This window comes from Muntiacus reevesi, chromosome 8 (assembly GCF_963930625.1).
Source record: "Muntiacus reevesi chromosome 8, mMunRee1.1, whole genome shotgun sequence".
Taxonomy (NCBI): domain Eukaryota; kingdom Metazoa; phylum Chordata; class Mammalia; order Artiodactyla; family Cervidae; genus Muntiacus; species Muntiacus reevesi.
In genome coordinates this window covers 88,826,982-88,848,612 of record NC_089256.1, presented here as the reverse complement: position 1 = coordinate 88,848,612, position 21,631 = coordinate 88,826,982, and the positions used below count along the sequence as shown (strand labels likewise).

At 40.0% G+C, this 21,631-nt stretch overlaps 1 protein-coding gene across 2 annotated transcripts in view; it reads left to right on the top strand.

Annotated features, from left to right (window-relative positions):
• The window catches only part of ARHGEF26 (Rho guanine nucleotide exchange factor 26), a 130,998-nt gene that overhangs the window by 16,791 nt on the left and 92,576 nt on the right, over window positions 1–21,631 (top strand). For both annotated transcript variants that reach the window (XM_065942705.1, XM_065942704.1), the window contains 2 exons: window positions 11,830–11,886; window positions 15,098–15,258. In XM_065942705.1, coding sequence (XP_065798777.1) covers window positions 11,830–11,886; window positions 15,098–15,258 — 218 coding nt within the window. The remainder of the gene's footprint in view (window positions 1–11,829; window positions 11,887–15,097; window positions 15,259–21,631) is intronic.

Below are 21,631 nucleotides of genomic sequence, written 5' to 3'. Positions count from 1 at the left end.
AGGCATCCTGTTTTCTGAAGTGTTAACTGATTTCTTAACTCCACGCAAAGTAAAGACCAAGCCTTACAGAGACCAGTGAGACCGTGTTCTGGCCCCTGGTTACTCTTCTGAACGCCTCTCTTGGATCTCTGTCTTGCTTGTTGCTCAGTTATGTGGATGTTCCTTCTGTGTGAGGTACACTCTGCCTCAGGACCTTTGCACTTGCTGTCTTCTCAGCGTACACACGACTCTTTCACTACCACCTCCTCATCTTTTCTTATCCTCTTCCTGACACTTACCCCTCTCATGTACTATGTGATTTACTTTTCTTGTTAATTGTCCATACTTTCCCACTGAAATAAAAACTGCATGAAGGCAGATTTTTGTCTGTTATATTCTCTATTATATCCCTAGCACATGAAACAGTACCTGAATTACAGTAGGCTTGCAGTAAATCTGTGATGAATTTATGAGTGAATGAATGAAGACAAAACCTAATTCCATAAGTGAAAATAACAGAAAGCTACCCAGCAGTTAAAATAGCCAGAAAGTTTCCTATTTAGGGACTATGTAGAGGCTGTTTTGAATTTTTATTTTAAAAGAAAAGTTCTTAACGTTTTCTTGGCTACATCCTGGATTTAACAAATGTCTTTGATGTGTTAGGAAATTTGGTATCTTCATAGTTTAAAACTACCTATGTTAGGTGTTTGCATACTATGAGATCAAATTAAATTACAGCCTTGTCCTCCACTTGATAATGTCTTTTGGAGAGGTGGATGGGATGCATTTAAGAACAGTAGGAGTCTGTAGGAATACAGTGTAATTAAGTAAGAGGAAAGCAGGCTTGGTGACTTTTACTTTACTTTTTTATGTATTATTTGCATTTGGTCTCAGTTGCGGCACGTGGGATCTTTCGCTGAGGCTCATGAACTCAAGTTGTGGTATGAGGGTTCAGTAGTTGTGGCCCTCGGGCTTAGCTGCTCCACGGCATGTAGGATCTTAGTTCCCCGACCAGGAATTGAACCCATGTCCCCTGCATCGTAAGGTGGGTTCTTAACCACTGGACCACCAGGGAAAGTCCCAGCTCAGTTGCTCGAGGAGTTCTGAATACCTCTGGGGAAGGGCTCTGTAGAACTAAACTTGGGTTTGTGGAAATCATCCATCCGATTCCTGTGTTTGCCCTCTCGACCTTGAGATGTCTCCTTGTGGTGTCTCTTCTCTCGGTCCAGGGAAGGGGCCATTCCACATCCACAGAGTGATTTGTCTCCTTGATGACTGAATAGAGAAATTGTCACCATCGAAATGACTACTGAATCTATAAATATGGAGCTAGTGCTTAAAAGTTCGTTTCTAAATTTGTTTGATTTATCCAGAATACTTAAGGCCTGTTGATTTTCTGCATGATCAATCTGTACTTTTCTGTCTTAGGATCATTTTGGCATTTGTTACCTGTATATCTGTTATTTGGGGGCATAAGGACTATATAGCCAGTGGACAGCTTCTGCAGAAGGAAGTATTGTTGCCAGTGAAAGGAAATTGCAGATTATTTTCCCCTTTGGTGTAGGAGATAAACTCTACTACTCATCTGACTGCAATAATAAAATGGAACAGTTCCCGTTTGGAGCAGCAGGAAACCCTGCTTCTGGTAGTGATAGACAAAGGCTTATGGCTGCTAAACTCATACTCAGCTGTCTCAGTGTGAGCGGGCAGGGTGGAGGCTGACTTGCAGGGTGGCTGTAGCTCTGGGACCTGTCATTGGGTCATCATGAAATTAATTTTTTTACATGTAGGTGAAGTATTAACCCAGGGTTTGCAGAGGATACTGTACTGCAGGGATTGGACTGGGCCATTTCACTCAGCTTGTATCATCCTTGTGACAATGCCATGAGGTTGACGATACCATGAGGGTGGAGGCTATTTCTCCACCATATATTGAGGCAGCTGAGACTCTGAGATGACAAATATGGTTCCTCTCCTACTGTTTTTCCTATGGTCTTGAGGTTACCTGGAACAGAGCCTTTCAAGTTTGTCTATACCGGACATATACCTAGGGCCGTGAAAGAGCAGAAACCGCATTTCCATCAGGTACTTGGCCAATAATATGACTCCATCTCAGAAGTGGCCTGTCTTCTCATTTTCCCTTTTTGCCTGGTCTGTCTGCTCTTCCGAGAGCTCCTACACACTCGAAGTTTCTGAGTTCTTGTAACTTAGACTTGAGGTTACCTAGCATGGTCCTGGCCCTCCTCATGTTACCCTTTTAGCTTTCCATGGATAGCTACCTGTTGAGTTTCTTAAGAGATAATCATGTAGACTTAGACACTAATTCTGCACCCCCCCCAACAACACTTAAATAGGTTATTTAAACATTTACTGTTATTTGATCACTGCTTAACCAGCCCTGTTCCAATCCGTTTTGACCCCCCGCATGATGAGAAATCTGGCCTCTTGGGCTGCTGCTTCTGCGGAATCTGAGTAGGACAGCTTTTCTTTCATGTGTGAATGAGAGTGTACAGTGACGTGCCTGACATATCTAGTGGAAATTCACACATGGTGGAGTCATCCTGCAACCGTGGTCGGTATCGGTAGCTTAACATAATGAGAAATACATTTTGCTTATAGCCTAGCATGTGTGTTCATGGGTGCGCGTGTCTGTGTGCCTCAAACAAAAGCTTCACAGTGTGGAAGTTACCCTTGATACACACAGTGCACTGTGGTATTTTCCGTCCTGTCGTTTCTGTTTTGTTACCCTGACGTGGATGACAGGCAGAAATTTGGGGGCTTTATTTTGCCGTTCACTAAGTGATGGTAAGTTTGTAGTCTGAAAACGCTAGTGTCCGTCTCTGAAATTCATACGTGTTCCGCTGCATCGGGGCGAATGGGGCAAACAAAACAAACTGAAGCCAGTACCTGCTCTGTGGGAACTTGGAAGCTGGTTTAGGAGGCAATAGAAACGAAAGGTCTAAGTGATGTTTCTGAAAGAATGTTGGGCAAAATGCAGAAATGAATGGCACAGATAGATGTCATAAAAGCAGTAAAGGCCAGGAAAGTGCTCCCTAGAGGTTATGACTAAAACTCGATGGGCTAGATGGGCCAAGAGTTGAAAATAAAAACAGAAGTGTAAAATAATTGCTTGAGTAATTGAATTGAAAATGAAACTTGAGGTATAGGTAAACAGGAGAATATTGGTAATGCTATGCCTGTTTCTCAGATCTCCTCCATATAATATGGTAGTTCCTGCCCAGTGGGATCATGGCATGCTTTGAACATGGCGCGTAAAACATCAATTCACTTTAGTACCCACTTTTCTGAAACCAGTTTTGCTCAAGTTTAGATTGTGTTGCAAATCTAAGACGCTCACTTCAGTGTCACTGTTGTTCTAAGGAATTTACTGATTGGAGGTGATCATTCCTACCCATCTGCCACTTGACAAAAATAACAAGCAGAAGCAGAATGGCAACAAAGATGTTGGCACCTGCTCTATAAACAGGTGTCCTTTTCTGCAAGAAGGGCCCCTCAGACCTGTTCTGCCTTCGTCAGCCCCTCCCGACTCATGCCTTCAACCATGTCATCGGCTTCATTGTCAGTTCCGCACCCCTAGTCCTGTCCTCTGTTCGCCCATCTACACGCCTGCCTGTCATCCGTCACTGTCAGCACCGCCTCATAAGCCACCGCCTGGTTTGGGCTGGACCGAAACCTTTCTCATCACCTGCCTTTATCTGAGCTGCTTTTATCTGCGAATGGTTACCTCTCAGGAGCTTTCCTATGGGCAGCAACTAAGAAACGCAGGCATTATTGGCATCTCTACACAATTCCATTTGCCTCTCCTACTTGCTTTATTTCCTTTTTTGAGAGAAGACTTTGAAACATTTTTATTAAAAGCAATGCTTTAATTCCAAAGCTAAGAGATGTTTATTAGTGCAAAATAAAAAAGTACCAATAGATAAAAAGAAGAAAGTAAAAATTGTTTGAAATCCTTCCCAAGTAGTCACTGTTGATATTTGGGTATATAACTTTTCAGACTTTTTTTGTTTTCTTAATGTGTATTTAGAATTTTCCTCTTCCTGTAAGCAAAAATTAATAAAAACATATTGTCTTATTGCTCATATTTTCTATTTAATAATGTAAATATTTGCTCACCATTAAACCTGTTGTTTTTTAACCCATTTTTTCCCTCTTAACAACACTGTGAGTGACTTTTCATGTCATTAAACTTTCTTTCATAACAACCTTTGTAAAGCCCATATTTATATTTCATCAAATAGGTAGTTTTTTGTTTTTTTTTTTTTTTTAGTTTGGTTCTTTTAACCAATTCCCCTTAGTTAGTCATTAGTTTGTTCTTAATATTCCAATTTAAAATTCAAAATTTAAATTAAGTTCTTTGCAATAGCCATTTTTGAATTATGAAGGTAATGCAGGTGCGTTCACCTTATTACAAAACTGAGCACAACAAGACTGAGAGTTGCTATGGTTTTACCACCATTCCCGCCTCTCACCACTGTCCACCATCATTATTGGTCTGGTCGCTTCCTCAGTATTTTATTAAATTTTCCAATATTTAAAACTGCTCATCTTTTATGAAATAATTTTATAGAATTGCTTTGTCCCCCTAAAACCAGTTTTCCTTTTTATCTTCTGTGACATTAGCTTTTCATGTATGTCCTGATCTCATTTTCTCCCCTTGGCTGCTGATAGAAAAAGCAGCAGTGGGGTTCTCTCTCACTGGGGGATAGAGATTGAGTCCACCTGGGTCCAGGCTCAGTAGCCCGCAGGGGAGTGAGTGGTATTGAGAGCCACAAGTCAGAGAGAGGAATTTGTGGAGATTCCACGGATGTCAGGACTAATCAACAAGTTAAATTGCCAGGCACCCTGCCAACAGCTTAGCTTTCTCTGGAGCAAGAGCTGAGAATTCATTTGGGGATGCAGTTTCTGAGGTTTCCAAGGGGAGGACCTTAGTTTAAAGGAAGGGTAGCTGCGGGTCACGCACACCTCGAAGAAATTCAGAAGTGTGAGAAAGCAGTGCACCGCGGTGGTAAAGAAATTGTCCTTGTGAGCAGCAAGCATGCCTGGGTTGAATACCAGCTTGACCACTTGTTAGGGCTGACGAAGACAACTTTCCTGTGTCTGTTTTCTTATTTGTAAAATAGCGATAGTAATACATTTCTTGTGGTATTGTTAGAAGGTTTAGATGCATGGGAAGAACAGTGCCTGGTGCATGGTAAGCATTGGATATATCAGAAGTTGGAGAAATACAAGAGGAACAACCAGAACTCTGAATCAGGTCTTGGCTAAATAAAGGATGCTGGTTTACAGGGACTGGCTACAAAGTAACACATGCACTCTTGTCTCCTAAATTCCACAAGACACAGAAGTTTATTTAATGACCTTGCTGTTTGTGGTCTGTACTCTGGGCCTCATATCTCTATTGAAGTAACTGGGACTCAGTCAGGAATCCCGGCTCTGACTCTAGACGGTGACCCAGGCCATTTCTGGGTCAAAGCCCCGAGCCCTGCCTTGCCTTATCTGAGTTCGCCACAGTTTTAGCAGACGCGAGGTTACCTCTGGGAGGCTGGCAGAGCTTACTGTTTCTTGAGATTCAAGAATTTTGGTGAGGATTATAGAATTTTCAGTTTTAAGCTTATGGAATTTATAGTTTTAAGATTATAGAATTTTACTGTTTTAAGTTTAACAACAGTCGATAAGAGAGGAGCTCTGGTTTTTTGAACAAATGATGAGATCCCTGGCATGTCACTGGAGATCTTTTTAAATTAAGCATATGATTTATTAAATGGGCCATTGTCTTCTACCTCTCATTATTCTCAAAAGTAGTGATCTATGTACCTGTTTCTCCTGACAAATACCGCACCGTCCCCATCGTGACCTCGGTTATCTCATCTCTGGTCGTCTGGATCTCGGGCCCTTGTGGGTGTTCTGCGGCAGCTTCTTGCTTAGATGGACCGCATCCCAGTGATTTCTCAGTGGACGAGGCGGGACCTGAGACAACCCCGGGGGCTACTTTCCGAGGACAGTTTCAGGCCCGTGGCAGATTTTTCATTTTAGGAACTTCAAGCACACTCTCAGCGAGCTGCTGTTCCTATGTTGTTGAAGTGAAAGAACTCTTAACTCATTGGAAATTCCGGGACTGTTCAATTTGTATTAAGTCTGTAGAAAGGACCTAGGAGTGATTGTGTCCCGCAGTATAATTTTACTTTGCAATTCATTCTCTTCCCACTTGAACTCTCCAGAATAGAAACCCATGAATAGCAAGTCACCAGGAGGCATGAATAATCCAGCTGGTTTTCCGCGAATGAGTAACTCTAAGTTTGAAGGTCTTAGCTCCTGTGGGTATTCAGTGGACATCAGTGCTTTATGGAGCCTGAGTGAACTTGGATTATAAATATCTGATCTCATTTTTAATTGACTACTTTTCTGAGCTTCTTTGGTCGTCAATCTTTTGCAGGCCCTCCTGTTCTAGTTACTTTGGCTGGTGGGAAAAAGAGAAAGAATGTACACCCATCTTATCTGTATAGAAACAATGTCAAGTCATAGAGGGCCTGAGGTCATATCCCTGTTTACCCCATAGAAAATGATCCGAGCAGCCTAGAGACTGGGGTAATTCCTCTTGGCTCTGTACACAGTTAGAGGGCAGGCTGTATGCTCTGGATAGGCTTAGTTACACATGGCAACCTCAGGATTCTGTTGGAGACTTGGAGAACCCGGCTCTTACTGCCTTCTGTAGTCAGCGGCGTCAGAGGCCAAGGAACATTGCCTAGGTTTCCTTAAGACAGCTTTTCACAAGGTGAAATCACCTGTAGCTGTGATGAGTGCAGAAGTGGAATTACTACCTGAAGCCTGCTTGTTCCTTCATGAGATAGTCATCTAACAAGCTCAGGCTTGCAAAGGATCACGAAGGAAATTGGCATCCATTTTGTTTATTTTTTTAATCATAAAAAAATGAAGCGTGGTCAATTTACAGTGTCATGTTTCAGGTGTAGAGCAAAGTCATTCAGTTGAACATATACATGTATCTATTCTTTTTTAGATTCTTTTCCCATGTAGGTAATTATAAAGTACTGAGTATAGTTCCCTGTGCTATATATCAGCCTCTTGCTGTTTATTCGTTTTCTATGTTGAAGTGTGCACCTGTTAATCACAGATTCCTTATTTATCTCTCCTTTCCCATTTGGTAGCCATAAGTTTGCTTTCTATGTCTGTGAATCTGTTTCTATTTTGTAAGTAAGTTCGTTTATATAATTTTTATAGATTCTACGTAGAAGTCATATCATATGATATTTGTCTTTCTCAGACTAACCTGGCGTCAGTTTTAGGTGGAGTAACTTTTGGATCTATCCTTTGGGGAGTTTACCTTAAATTTCAAAAACTATATCTTGGAGCCAGTTAGACAGTATATCCATTGATGAAGTATCTATTACTGTTCTTTATTTGTTTTAGCCAGTTGTTAATTTTTGTCTCTTTTGAACATGGAAAATATGTTGATTACAAAAAAAAAAAAATCATAAGTGGAGAATTTTAATACCAATTACAGCAGTAAAAATATAATTTATGATTATGAATTTATAACTGTTATGAGATTACTGAGTTCCCTGCATTCACTGCCTTGACAAGTCACATAATATATGTTCATATATTTTAACATATGTCAGAACTGTAGTTGTGGGCTACAGTTTTGCTTTATTTGAATTAATTTGTATCGACTTTTATTTGAATATATGTCATATATGTCAAATAAATATTGACATATATTCACATGTTCTCCTAAGAGTGTAGAATCTGCCATGGCAAGATTTGAACGGTTTTGTGAATTAGTTAGATTGTACAAAATCAAGAACCTCAAACTGAGTGTAGCTCTTAATGTTTCATTCAAGCACATTTGTAACTGTACTTACTGATGATATAGTTAAATAGGAAATTTAAAGCAGTGAGCAAGTTCCAGTGAGGTCAGAAGGGCGCTGGAAAGGCTTGTTGCTTGGCAGAATGTGTGTTCCCCTTTGTCCTGGGCTGGAGCCGCCACTGCAAGATACATATGTAAAAGGTTTTAAAAAAGAGCCTCTGCGATTTAGTTTCTTTCGTTTTAGATGACAGAATAGGAATCCCGTTTTGGAAGCTGGTGTATCATCTTTTCCACATGTGGAGACAAGGGGAACACTTGGAGAAATGTGATAAACTTGATATTTTAATTCTCTTAGCAAAAGTGTGCAAACTGCAGAAACATGTCAATGTAAAAACTGTAGGTATTATTGTAAACATATGTTTTACACATATATTTGTGTGCTTGTGCAAAAGAAAAGCCTGGGCTTACCAGCGATTTTTACTTCGGTTTAGTAATATAGGTCATTGGTTTTGAATAGAAAATTTCCAGAGATAACATACTATTAAAATTGTTGCACACAGCCTTTCTCCTTCTTTTGTTTCCCTTTCTCCCTTCCTCCCCCTTCTTTCCTTGTTTCTTTCCACTTGACATTTTGCTCTGTGTTTTCATTCTCCCAATTTTCTCCTGCCTGTCTCCTGCCAGTCTCTGTGGGACCCTCTCATATATCCCCTCTACCTTTCTTTTTCTGGTTTCATTTTCCACATTCTTTGGTCTCTGAAGTCCTCTTGCCCACTCTGATCTTCTGCCTCCAGGCACCTGCTCTCAGGCACTGTGTAATTTAGAGTTGCATGTGGAAGATCTCAGGTGGACAAAAAGCTTCCTCTTGGCTCGGGAGAAGAACCCGTCTAGCCGGGCCCCAAGCAGTGGTCTGGCAGTCAGCCAGGTAGAGCCGGCTTGTCATAACTCCAGACCTGGCCTTCTGGATCCTTGAATGTGCCCATTTTCTTAATTATAACTCAAGAATGTACTTTCTAGAACCTTTTGTTTTCTCTATCGGTCAGTTCTGTATGGGCTACTGGTTTCTAATTGATGACTTCTTGGTTAAAGGAATGTTTGATCGTTTTTTATTAGTGTTGGTGAAAGATGATAATTCTATGTATGAGTGCTTTGCCTTTTTGAAAACTACCTTCTCTTCTCCCTCAGAAGGGCAGCTACTTTAGCTGGGGATTTTTTTTTTTTTTTTCTTTTTGATGGGATGAAGTACTCTTAATCCCTCAGTGACCTAGCTGTATCTGGGTAGGTCTCTAAGCCCACATGCTTTACTTTCTTCCCCTTAAGATTCTGTGATTGAACTCAGTAGTAGCTGTGGGTGCAGATGCTGGTGGCATGGAAATTCTTGCTGGTGACATCACCTGCCGAGACTGTGGGCACAGCGCCAGGATATTGATCTGCTGGGCTTTGAGTCAGGCAGGAAATCCTGTGCAATTCCTGCTCAACGTTAACCAAATGGGAGCAGCTCTGAATGGTTTCATTCTTTTGGCCAGTCTCCTCCCTTATTAAAATGTATGAAGAAGCCTTTTTAGCCATGAATTCTTGCTGACAGGCTGGCCCAGTGTCAGCACGGTAGATAAGGCTGAGAACATCCCGCGATATGTGTGGTGACAACAAGCATGTGGAGATTTGGTGCAGACCTGGCGTTAGAAGGGATCATCATTAGTGACAGTCACCCGACCTTAGAAGTAAGGTGTCTTCATGCAAAACTGGGGGTCCCCTATCCCTGATAATATCATGATTAAGAGCGGGAGCCCTTGAGTTGGTACGCCTGGATGAGGATCCTGGCCTTCCTATCTGTTAGTTGTGTGATCTGGAATCCTAAGTCATAGTTGTTATTACTGTCTGTGAAATGGGCATAAGAATAGTATTGGCTTTTTAGAGTTTTTCTGAGGATTCGGTGATCATAGGGATATAAAATACTTGGCATATTTCCTGGCAGTCAGTAAATGTTGATTTTACTATTGACTTAGGACTCTTTCTATGCTATTGTACTGCTCTCTATAATCTTTTCGAACAACCAGATTGAAGGCAGTAACATATAGGTGTCTTTATTTCCCTGACCCCACCATGTAAAGACCTGTATACCAGCGGTCTTCACACTGGGGTACACATCACATGCCTGCATTCAGCAAGACCAGGCGAGGTGGTGGGCAGGAGTAGTTGTAAGGGGGACCATTTTCCAGATCCTTAATTCCTAGGCATTCTTTTCTCTAAAACTGAGAGTGTATCTGCAGTTAAAGTGTGACACCACATTTTGTTGTCCAATTTCCACTTTTCACAGTTACCCTTTTGCCATTTTTCTAAAGAAAGCCCATCTCAAATCTTACTTGGTGTTTGGTGCCCTGTGTCAGCATGTTAAATCACAGCACAAAATAAAATGGGGTCAATTTGAAATATTGGTTTCAGCAAAGCCTCCTTGAATGAAGCCACCATACACCCCCACCCCCGTCTCACTCAGAGCTGCATTCTCAGTAAAATTTTACTTTTAGTGCTTAATGCATTGAAATTAGAAATAATTGCATCATTTTGATTATGGATTATTAATGGTGTTTGTAGTGATTATACAGTCCAGAAGATTCTTTTTATACTTAAAGCTCATTGATCACAAGAAATTTTAGAAAATTAAATGTAGAAACCTATGCCCTAAATATGCTAGAGTGATGAATTAAATACTCTGACACAGAATTATATCAGGAAATTTGGAGGGAAAATTGACATAGAAATGGGTTTTCAAGGAGAAAGAAGAAGAATGTAAAATCTCCATATGTTTTAAATGGATGATGGTGGATTTTGTCATCATGGTTTTTATATTCCACTAGATACATTTAAAAGAATATGATAACACATGGTTAAAATGTCTAGATTTACAATTAATAGGAAGATATGTCTTTAAGATTCTTTAAATTTTGGATGAAAATTTGAAATGTCAACATAAAATGGGTCTAAGGGAACATGGTTTTTTAGTTTTTTTGGGAAGTAGATAGCAAATCGTTTGAAGACCTGTGTTACATCTTATTGCTATTGCTTTTTCACACGAGGGGAGGACTTTCTCCTTTTTTGCTGCTCTTCTGTCAAGTTCAGGATCTAATTGGTTGGTATTGGGTGCATGCCTTACTTTTCGTTAATTAAACTTTAACTGAAAAGCATGAATGTCTGTCACGTGCTGGACTCAGGGCCAGGTATATTAGAAGAGACTCCAGGTCCTGCCTTCATGGGGTTCGTAATTCAACCTCTGTTCTGAGTTAGAGACTGAATTTTGGTAGGAACTGCAGCAATCAAGTATAAGTGTGTGGCAGTTGAGATAGGGACTTCGGAATTCAACCAGGGACACAATTGCATTATTCCCAGTATGGGGCTGGCATTCTTGGCTCTTGGAGGTACTCTTGCTTCATCAAAGAATATCAGATTAACATCCTTATTTGTCAAAATTCAATATACCCAAAAACCTGTTGAAATTGGGCCAAGAGGCCTGTGTTTTCTTGTTTGATTGGGTTTTTGTAAAGCGCATTGGTGTTCCACTGAGTTCCTGTTTTCACAGAGTGTTCACATAGTGTTAAAATTGCACTTTCAATGTAATAAGGACACCATATTACCGACCAGGGTTTCTGAGCAGTAAACTCTTAGGGCAGTGGCTTCCTTTCTTTTATTGTCAGGGACTTCTTCACTTATGAATTGGGAGATTAATTTTGTAAGTGTTTTAGGAATAGCCAGAACTAAGACCAGAACAAATTAACTCAAACCCATTGGGTAGTGCTCTAGACACTTTTCATTCCTTTAATGTTGTACTATTCTAATTTATTAATGTGATTAAATGTCATCTGAGGAATATGAGACTCAAAATTAATATGTACTGAATTCAGCATTTTGCAGTTAATTCATATTTGAAGGGCATAGGATTATGCCTTACATAATAAAGAAGTTGTTTATGAAAGTAAATGAACTCAACTTTATTTTGCTTTTTACTCTAGGTGAAAAGAAATGGATTATCTCAGACAGTTAGCCAGGAGGAAAGAAAGCGGCAAGAGGTATTTTTTTGAATTTTAATTAATTTATTTGGCTGTGTTGGATCTTAGTTGCAGCTTGTGGAATCTAGTTCCCTGACTAGGAACTGAACCCGGGTCCCCTGCATAGAGAGCACAGAGTCTTACTGAACCCCCAGGGAAGTTCCAAAAGATATATTTTCCACCAAGCAGATTCTTTAGGATTCTTGGGGTGCCTGTTTTGTTGAGCATTTTCCTTTGACAGTGTATTCATTTTCTTTCTTTTTTTTTTTTTTACAAAAGCATTATGTGATTATTGTCAAATAAAATTACATGTAGATTCCCAAAAAAGAAAATTTAAAATATCCAATGTCATTTTAATTTAACAAAACATCTAGTCCCTGGTGGCTCAGACTGTAAAGAATCTGCCTGCAATGCAGGAGACCCAGGTTCAATCCCTGGGTCAGGAAGATCCCCTGGAGAAGGGAATGGCTACCCACTCCAGTATTCTTTCCTGGAGAGTCCCATGAACAGAGGACCCTGCAGTCCATGGGATTGCAAAGAGTTGGACATGACTGAGCGATTAAGCAAACAAAAACTAAAAACAAAATGTCATTTTAACTTAAGAAAGCACCTAGTCCAGGTATAATATTTACACTGGAAGAAATATGTTGAAAAATGGAAAAGACATTAATTAGATTCTGGAACTGAAAAAGGATGATAGTGGAAAAACTCTGAACCCTCTTTGCAAGAGTTCTAGAAATCTAAAATTATACCCAAACGCAAGTTTGCTTAATAAAAAATAGAACAGATAGCAATAGTTTCATAAGTTGAAATTTAGTAAATGCAGCTTAAGAAAATTGCTCATTGTAACAATATTTTGAAGTTCTCAAAGCACTTTCTTTCTGTCTTATGCATATGAGTTTGGAGATAAATAAGCTTAGGCATATACATGCATATAAATAAATTCCATAGAGGACATGAAGTACCCCTTTCTTATTTCATTGGCTTGCAGTGACACAAAAATATAAGGGTGAATTATAGGATTATTTAAAAAAAATCAAAATAGTGTATAACATTGGTGCATACATCACAGAGAATTTAAAAAATTATTGCATTTATAATTTTTCTAATTTTTATAAAGAAAATATGACTTTCAATAAAATAGAAGTCTTACATTCTCCTCCTTTCATTCCTTTCCTCTCCTCCCAGGAGATAACTATAATTATGGATCGATGTGTATCCATCTGTTCATGTATTACATCTATTTATGTACATATGTTTGTGCCTATTAAGATGTAGATAGATGATATGATTCTGAACGTGTGTTTTGGTTGACTGCTTTTTACATTTAACATTGTTTTTGAGATTTTTCCATGTAAAGACATATTAACCTAGGTCATTTATTCAAACCACTATATAGTATTCCATTCCATAAATACTTCTAAAGAAAGTATGTTCTCCTAATGATGGACAGTAGGTGGTTTTTTTTTTTTTTTTTTAACTGTTAACATTATGGCATAAACAGCTCAAGAGCTTCTCCAGGGTCCTGATCCCACTGGAATGTTTCTTCTCTTTTAAATCTATTCCATTTCCCTTACATTTTGAGAATATTTATTCATATTTGTGATATAAAAATTTAATGATAGCAAATCTACTTATGATTTATTTCTGTTCTTATACAGATATTTAACAGGTCTAATGTGGTCTTCCTCCAGTAACTGATGTTTCTATTGCAGGATGTTTTAAGTTATTACATTAAGCGTATTATGTTAAACTACCACGTACTCATCTTTTCTTTTATTCTGTATGGTTTATCATATCATTTTGTTTGAATCTTCACATTTCGGATTTGATTACAAAAACGTCTACTTTGAAATGTTTTTAATCATTCCAAGGCACCATATCCATCAACAACCCGAAATCCATTATTTTTGGTCAGGAAGAGTGAACTCTCTTTAGTCTGTATTATATTTCCTGGGGATAATTTTATTAATTGAATAGAATCACACAAGATACAAGTTAAATGAAACTCTTATTAACGTCCTTGTCTTTACCTCTAATGACATAATCATTAGATGGTTAAATCACTTACAGTCCCTGGAACACAACCAAGGCTAGATCAGCACGTTGAAGTCAGACTTACCTAAATGATTGTGGATGCTAAGAATAGAGGTGAACAATGAGCTTAGCCCCACCGACCCGATTTACCGAGTGTTACAGAGTGTGGCCCACCTGCCTGCAGCGGGGCTCCCACCTGACCTCAGCTGGAGCATTGGATCTTACAAGGAGACCCTTCTGGGCCCCTCCGGGCCAGGCTAAGGGGAGGAGCCCTGGAGGCCACGGGGATGATGCTCTGTTATTAGGGACGATCTCCAGGAAGGATGGGACTCTCAAGCCCGCAAGGATGTTCACCACGCCTCCCTGAGGAGGAATTCTCTCTGCCTGGCCGTTCTAGGAGAATCTGATGTTGTTAAGGCCGGAGATGAATTCCTTACACAGGGCGCTGGTATCTCTCCACATACGTGGGCTGGCTTTTCGTTGTTAATGAAGGCTTATCAGCTGAACCGCCTCTGTGTGCCTGACACCAAGAGTTTCTGCTGAGGGTCCTTCACTCCTTCTTGAGACAGTGAGGAGAGCAGAAAGGGTGACTTATTGCACAGAATTACTTTCGATTGTATGAGTTTATATAAAAGAATTCCTGTGGCTGATAAGAACCTTTTGAGGGTAGGTCCAGTCATGCTCCTTAATACACCCAGAATATTTGCTCATATTAACCACAGATTAGTTGAAGTAAAACACTGGGAGACAAAGGACCCACAGGGGAGGGAAGAAATGGGTTTGTGAGAAATTGTCTCTGAATCCCAAGGGAGGTCCATAAATCTTCACTGTCCCAGAACAGCATGCTTTGAAATCAGGGTGGAGGAGGTGACCCCAAAGGTTAATGAATGTCACCCTGAGGTTTTATGACCTGCCCTAGCTTCCGCCCGGAGATTCTGCCCTCTGGCAAAATGTGACCTCAGGATGCCAAATGCTTTTGTTTTTTCCTAGTTGCACTCTAGGCAGTGACTCTGCTTCTCAAAATTTGGGTATATGTGCCTTATATAAAGACAGTAGTTTGGTAATGTACTTTTTTTTAATACTTACAGTTTTGCATTTTTAAAGATACTGTTATTCTTATAGCAGAATTATGAGAGCTCAATTTAATTCTTTAATTGAAAGAATTAATAACTCATTTCTTCTTCCTTCTTATCAGGCTATTTTTGAAGTCATATCCTCTGAACACTCATATTTACTCAGTTTGGAGATCTTGATACGAATGTTTAAAAATTCTAAAGCGCTGAGTGATACGATGACGAAGACCGAGAGTCACCATCTTTTCTCCAATATTACAGATGTCTGCGAGGCCAGCAAAAAGTAAGTTCGCTTTCATTGGCCTTTAGATATCCCTTACTAGGAGAAGGCAATGGCACCCCACTCCAGTCCTCTTGCCTGGAAAATCCCATGGACGGAGGAGCCTGGTGGACTGCAGTCCGTGGTGTCGCTAAGAGTCAGACACAACTGAGCGACCTCACTTTCACTTTTCACTTTCCTGCATTGGAGAAGGAAATGGCAACCCACTCCAGGGTTCTTGCCTGGAGAATCCCAGGGACGGGGGAGCCTGGCGGGCTGCCGTCTATGGGGTCACACAGAGTCGGACACGACTGAAGCGACTCAGCAGCAGCAGCGTCCCTTGCTAACAAACACTTGGGCCCTCTAAACAGGAGCGGTGTGGGGCCTCTCATTTGTTCATCTGGCTTTTATCTTTGTCCCTTGAGGTAAATTTTAAGGTCTGTTTCAAGTTGCTGTTGTGTAAATAGATGCTAAGTGTGTAGTGAATTGACACAGCAGACGTTTGTATCTGAGGTCCCCGGATTCCTTGTTTTTCTCCCTACTTCCCCTTTATCCCTTTTATTTTTCCTCTTTAATTATGCCAGTAATGTAACAACATTTAGTTGGAAAAGAAAAAAAAGTAACTCATGATCATAACATTTAAAAACAAAAATTATATTTTCACATTCTCGCTTTTTAAGATATGTATATATTATTTTTAAAGTGAGGTCGTGGTGTCTGTAATGATTTCTGTAGGTTTTCCCTGCTTCACTTTCCATAAGCACTGTTAGGAGAGCTTTCATTATTGTTATATTTTTACTGTACCTCCGTCCTGAACTCTTCTGTCCAGAGGGAACTCCGTAGCCTGTCCTGGAGCCTTGAGCAGCAGTGTACTAAATTGAGTGTGCAAAGTTGCTGTTTTGGGTGGTCAGAATGGTTCAAATATTGGCAGTTTTTATGGTTGAGTCAAAGGTGGGTTTTTCATTCAACTCGTGAAGCTTATGCTTCAAGGCTGCTTACTTTGCAAGGGCATCTTTTGCGATAGTGCCTGATTTCTTCTTAGAGGGCCTCCGAATTGTATAGTCTTCAGGGCCCACAAAGACTGGACCTGCCTCGGGGTGAATACCCTTTGTGAATCTGGACGTTGTTCATTTGTCGCTTTAGGGCAGAGCCAGGTAGGCGGTGATGGTAATGCGGACGTACCCCTGGCCCCGGCTCTGTGTGCAGGTATAATAGATTTTCCTTTTCAACTACAGAATCGAATGTCCCGTGATGAACAGGTTGGTGTGTGAGTTTGGGCGACTGCAGAGATGGGATTCGTGGTCAGATCAGTGAGTGCTCCTAGTATTTTATGCTAGTTACACAACTCCTGAAGCAGATTCTGCCACAAGAAAAGATCTTGGCAATCTTGTGTCTGACGTGGATACTTAAAAATTCATGTTCCGAGGACCTGTTGAACCTTAGAGAAGAGAGGCCTGTGGTTTGCAGGTGGTGACATGCACCGCAGCTTGAAAAGTCCTTTTTTAGAACCTGAGTCGTTGCTTGTGTTCAGCCCATTGCTTTTTGGGGGGCACCCTTCTTGCCCATTTTGTTAAGAGAAGTGAAAGATCTTTCTCCTCTTAGTGAAGAGACCAAGACAAGAGCCTTAGATGGTGTGTCCTGGTTCGACAGGTGTTCAGATTTCAAAATGAGTCTCTTTCATTTTAACTTGTACTTTGGTCTAACTATGACGATAAATCCCTATATTAGTTATATTGCTACACAGAATTATTACTGTTTTGATAACTATAGCTTGTAAGTTATAATTTTAATTAGAATTTATTTTCTGAAAACCACAGTGCACGTTTTTACTCCTCTTCGGAACTGTTCTTTGAGTTGTGTGGCCATGAGTCCACTTCTCCCAGCCTGTCAATGGTTCTTGAGAAAGCTGCTGGTCAGTTCTGATTGATGAGTAACAGCAGTTCTTGAACAGAGGATGTTTTGGGTCCCAGAGTCTTTGGGCCTCGATAGCACTGCTCGTGTATCAGAGATGATTCAGAAGGAGCCTGGGGCCTAGCAGGTAGTAGGTTAGGCTTGAGAAGGTTTCTAAACCTCTGCAACTTAGCTATAAAATGGAGACTAAAATAATGCATAATTGGTTAACCCTGAAATAAGTCATTTCAATTACAGATGAACATTTTATTATTTTAATTTCCCTGACAAAATTTAAATCTCTTATGATTTTATCTAAATGTTTTGATTTTGATAGTAACTTATAATAGGCTATTCTGGATGGTTTTTTTTTTTTGTCTATTTTTCATTTTTAAAACAAAAACATCTCAACCTCCATTAAATGATAAAAAGAAACATCTTTATCCTTTACATTTTTTGTTCTGTTTTTATTTGAAATGCAGTGTTTTAGTTTGGAGAGATGCTTACCTATGTAATTTAATCTCTTGTTATATATTTCAACTAAGAATGGTTAGCTTCTACATGGTAATCCTATGTCTGTATCATAATAACTTACATTACAAAAGTTTAAGTTTGAAACACTCATTTTAGATACAGTGTTTTTTTTTTTTTTAATTTATTTTTATTTTTTTGTCTGGCTGTGCTGAGTCCCTGGTGGGTAAGACAGTAAAGCGTATGCCTGCAATGTGGGAGACCTGGGTTTGATCCCTGTTTCGGGAAGATCCCCTGCACAAGGAAATGGCAACCCACTACAGTACTCTTGCCTGGAAAATTCCATGGACAGAGGAGCCTGGTAGGCTACAGTCCATGGGATTGCAAGGAGTCGGACACGACTGAGCAATTTCACTTGTGCTGAGTCTTATTTGTGGCGTACGGGATCTTTAGTTGCAGCATGTGAACTTTTGTTCCCTGACCAGGGGTTGAACCTCGGCCCCCTGCATTGGGAATGCAGAATTGTAGCCACTGGACCCACCAGGGAAGTCTTAAATATGGCCTTTTTAAAATTCAAAGTGCTCAGGAGACTTACAAAACCTATTTCATTATGTAATTAATGCCTGCTTGTTGAATTTCCAGCATCCGGGCCCCAAGAGTGACTCGTTGTGTGACCCATGAAAGAGTTTCCAGTCTTAAGAAACCATAAAATTTTCATTTTTTTCCTTAAATAAACAAATGGACAGTGTCTAAACTGATTAGACTGTGTGTTATTATTAAGTGTGGCATAATCAAGACTGTCTGCATTGCTTTACTTTTATCTGATGAAAAATTGTAGCTCTAGGTGACGGGCTATTTAGTGGAGGCTAAGATCATTGCATGCTCAGCGTTTGACTCAATAGTGTGATGTCTGGTCCTCCTCATAATTGCTTGAATTTTTCACTGTTTGTCAGTAAGTGTCACCAAGAAGCCCTTCTGTGTAAGATGACGTTACATGAAGACAGGCAAGGACAAGACCATTCTGATTCTGGGTGTGTACATTTGTCAGTGGATATTCCTACTGAATTTTCTATGAAGAATTGTTCATTTCCGTCAATACATGTGGAGGCTCTTATTCTGCCGGATGCCTGGGATCTAGAGCGTTTCGGCTAGGAAGCATCTGCCCTGGGCTCTTGGTCCTCACTGGTCAGTGGTTTCCAGGAGAGCTTCCCCAGTGTGCGTGCAGAGGCTTCCTCGCGTAGGGCGCTTCCCCCAGGTGGGCAGATTTAGTCAAGCTGAAGGTTGTGGACCTAGAGCCCCTGGTGAGAATCAGAGAGGAGGAGGAGACAAGATGGTGAAGGCTTTTGTGTTCCTGCTGAGGACTTTTTTCTGTTTCCTGAAGGCTGGGTGGGCACAATGAGCACTTAAGTTGGGAAGTGAACTGGTGACCTGGGAGATGATGGTGGTACAGTGTTTACATTAGAGAGGAGGTGAAGATGGTGAAAAATTTGAGGCCTTTGCAAAACATAGCCAGAGATGATGGGAATCTGATAGCAGTCCTAAGAGGAAGGACTTGAGGGATATTTAGAATTTAAAATCCTGAGAACTTGGTGAGAAAGAGGAAGAGCTTTGTTTGCCTCCCAGTTTCTGCCTCGTTGACCTTGAATGATGGTTTTATTAGTCAGGGTGTAAGAAAAGCAGGTTGGGACTTTTTGAGGGAGATAAGGGGATTCAATTTGGGGTAAGCTCAAAATAACTGTGGAGGATGAGGGCAAGATGTCTAGTTGAAAGGAGAAAAAGGTTAGAAATCCAGGAAAATCTTGACACAAGATGTAGATTTGAGTTGTGTACATTCTTGGCACTGTGGGTTTAAATGAGATACTAGAGCTTGTAGCGTTGGTTTTGAATTGGTGGTGCTCCTTGTGTTTGCCTCCTTGGGGCATTCAGAATGTATTTTTGCTTGCTCCAGTGACCGTGGGACTGTGCTGGCATTAGTAGATGGAGGCTGAAAGTGCCAGACATGTTAGTAGGACTGCCCCCAGACAAGCATCAATTGTCCCACCCAAATACTAGTTGTGTCCTCCTTGAGAAGCATGGATAGAGAAAAAGAAAGCCATGGTCAGAATTTCGGCCCAGAAACATTGAAGGAACCTGGAGGGTGGGGCAGAATTGAAGCAGATAGGGTAAGAAGCACTGCATGGACCTTTCTCAAGCCCCTTGACTGTGGAGAACTCGCCCTTCTCTTTAATGCCTACCTGTCACCCCTGTATCTGCCATAGGCCAGGCAGCTGTTTGCTTTGTAACCTTATTTTTTATTTTTATTTTTTGTAACCTTCTTTATTTTATTTTATTTTTTATTTTTTGTAACCTTCTTTAAAGGCATGCACGGGGAGGCAGTTGGAACCCCACTGGTCTTATGTTTGACCCCTCCTGCAAGAGTGTGACTTTTTTCTTTTTCTTGGATGATTAGAGCTCAATCCTGTCCCGGTGTGTCCTTGGTCAGTGCTAAGGCAGAGTCTTTGACCTTCCAGCTGTGGACCTACTTCCTTCTACCTGTGACTGCCCGTTTCCCTCTGCTTAGATGCATGAAATCTCCCTGGATTCATGGTCTCTCTGTCTTTTGGGGCCCAAAGGTGTCCTAAAACCCTAAACATCCCATGAAAAAATGTAGTACTGGATAACTTTTGTTTAGAAATGAATACTTAATTCATTATTAAACATCACATGTAGTATATACTTTGTCTGTTTGTGTACATCCTTATCCTCTGGAGGGGGAAATGGCAACCCGGAGAGGAGTATTCTGGCCTGGAGAATTCCATGGACAGGAATTCTGGCAGCTACAGTCCATGGGATTGCAGAGTTGGACATGACTAAGCAACTTAACACTTTCAACTTTTTTGATTTTTTTGGGGGGAGGGATTTTGCTTTCACGTATCTGTTCATTTAGAATAATTTATAGATAGATGCCATATTAGTAGAGACCACGTATGATTAATTTACATGAATTTGGGACAGAATATGATCTTAATTCCACTTGTTTTTAAGTTTAAGCTCTATTGATGGTGAAAGACTGATACTATCAGAAAAGGAAATTGCCTTTTGTGTAAGACTAAATTATTAACCCCACTGCTATGGGGTTAAGGTCTAAGTAAGGTCTTCTGTATTAAAAAGTTTTCTGCGCAATGAAGACTAGATAAAACTCTCTTTGATTTTTTTTATAACACAATATGTTTTCAATCTTAATTCTGAGTTTTCATTCTAAATGTCTAGGTTATGCTAACAATATTTCATTTGCATTTTTCAATAATAGTATATACTATTATTTGTAACTTATAAAAATATGCTGCTAAAGAACTTTGAGGCATGCTTGTTTTTCTTGTTCTCATTACAAAGCTAAAACATTGGTATTTCTTTGGGAAGTAATTGAAAGCTAAAACTATGCTGTCTTCAATTTCTGCCGAGTAAAATAAAAATATCCATCAATGTGCTTTTGTGTCCTGAGGAACTGAATTTGTTCCCAACATATAATGAGCAGCTAATGCCAGATTCTCCAGTTTCTGCTTTGTGTGGAGAAGTAAATTACAGTAATAGTAAACAGACAAAATGGGGCTCACCCAGAACTTGCTTCTCCAGGAGATTCCTTTCTCTAATTTTAATCGGATTCTGTTAAAATTAAAATATCATGGAATCCTGGATACTGTTAAATGCATGTTTCAATATTATTTTATAAAATGACTTTATTATACAGAAAGTGACATTTTACTGGAGCAACAGCACAATGTATCTATATTGTACAGTGTTTTCTCTATTTGGTAATTAAAATTGTCAACCTGAAGGCATCGATAGTAAACTATCAAAAGTTTTGTAGTATTAGTACTAGCATTTCGTCTTTCCTGACTAGTTCATAAAGCTAAATTTTAAAAGAAAAACATATTAAATTTAACTTGGCCGGAGAGTATGGAATTCCTTACGTTGTAGAACCTGTTTTGTCCTGAAGTAATGGCTGTTGCCATTGTTTTTCATTAGCAAATGTTCTTTGCTTCCACAATATCCAGTA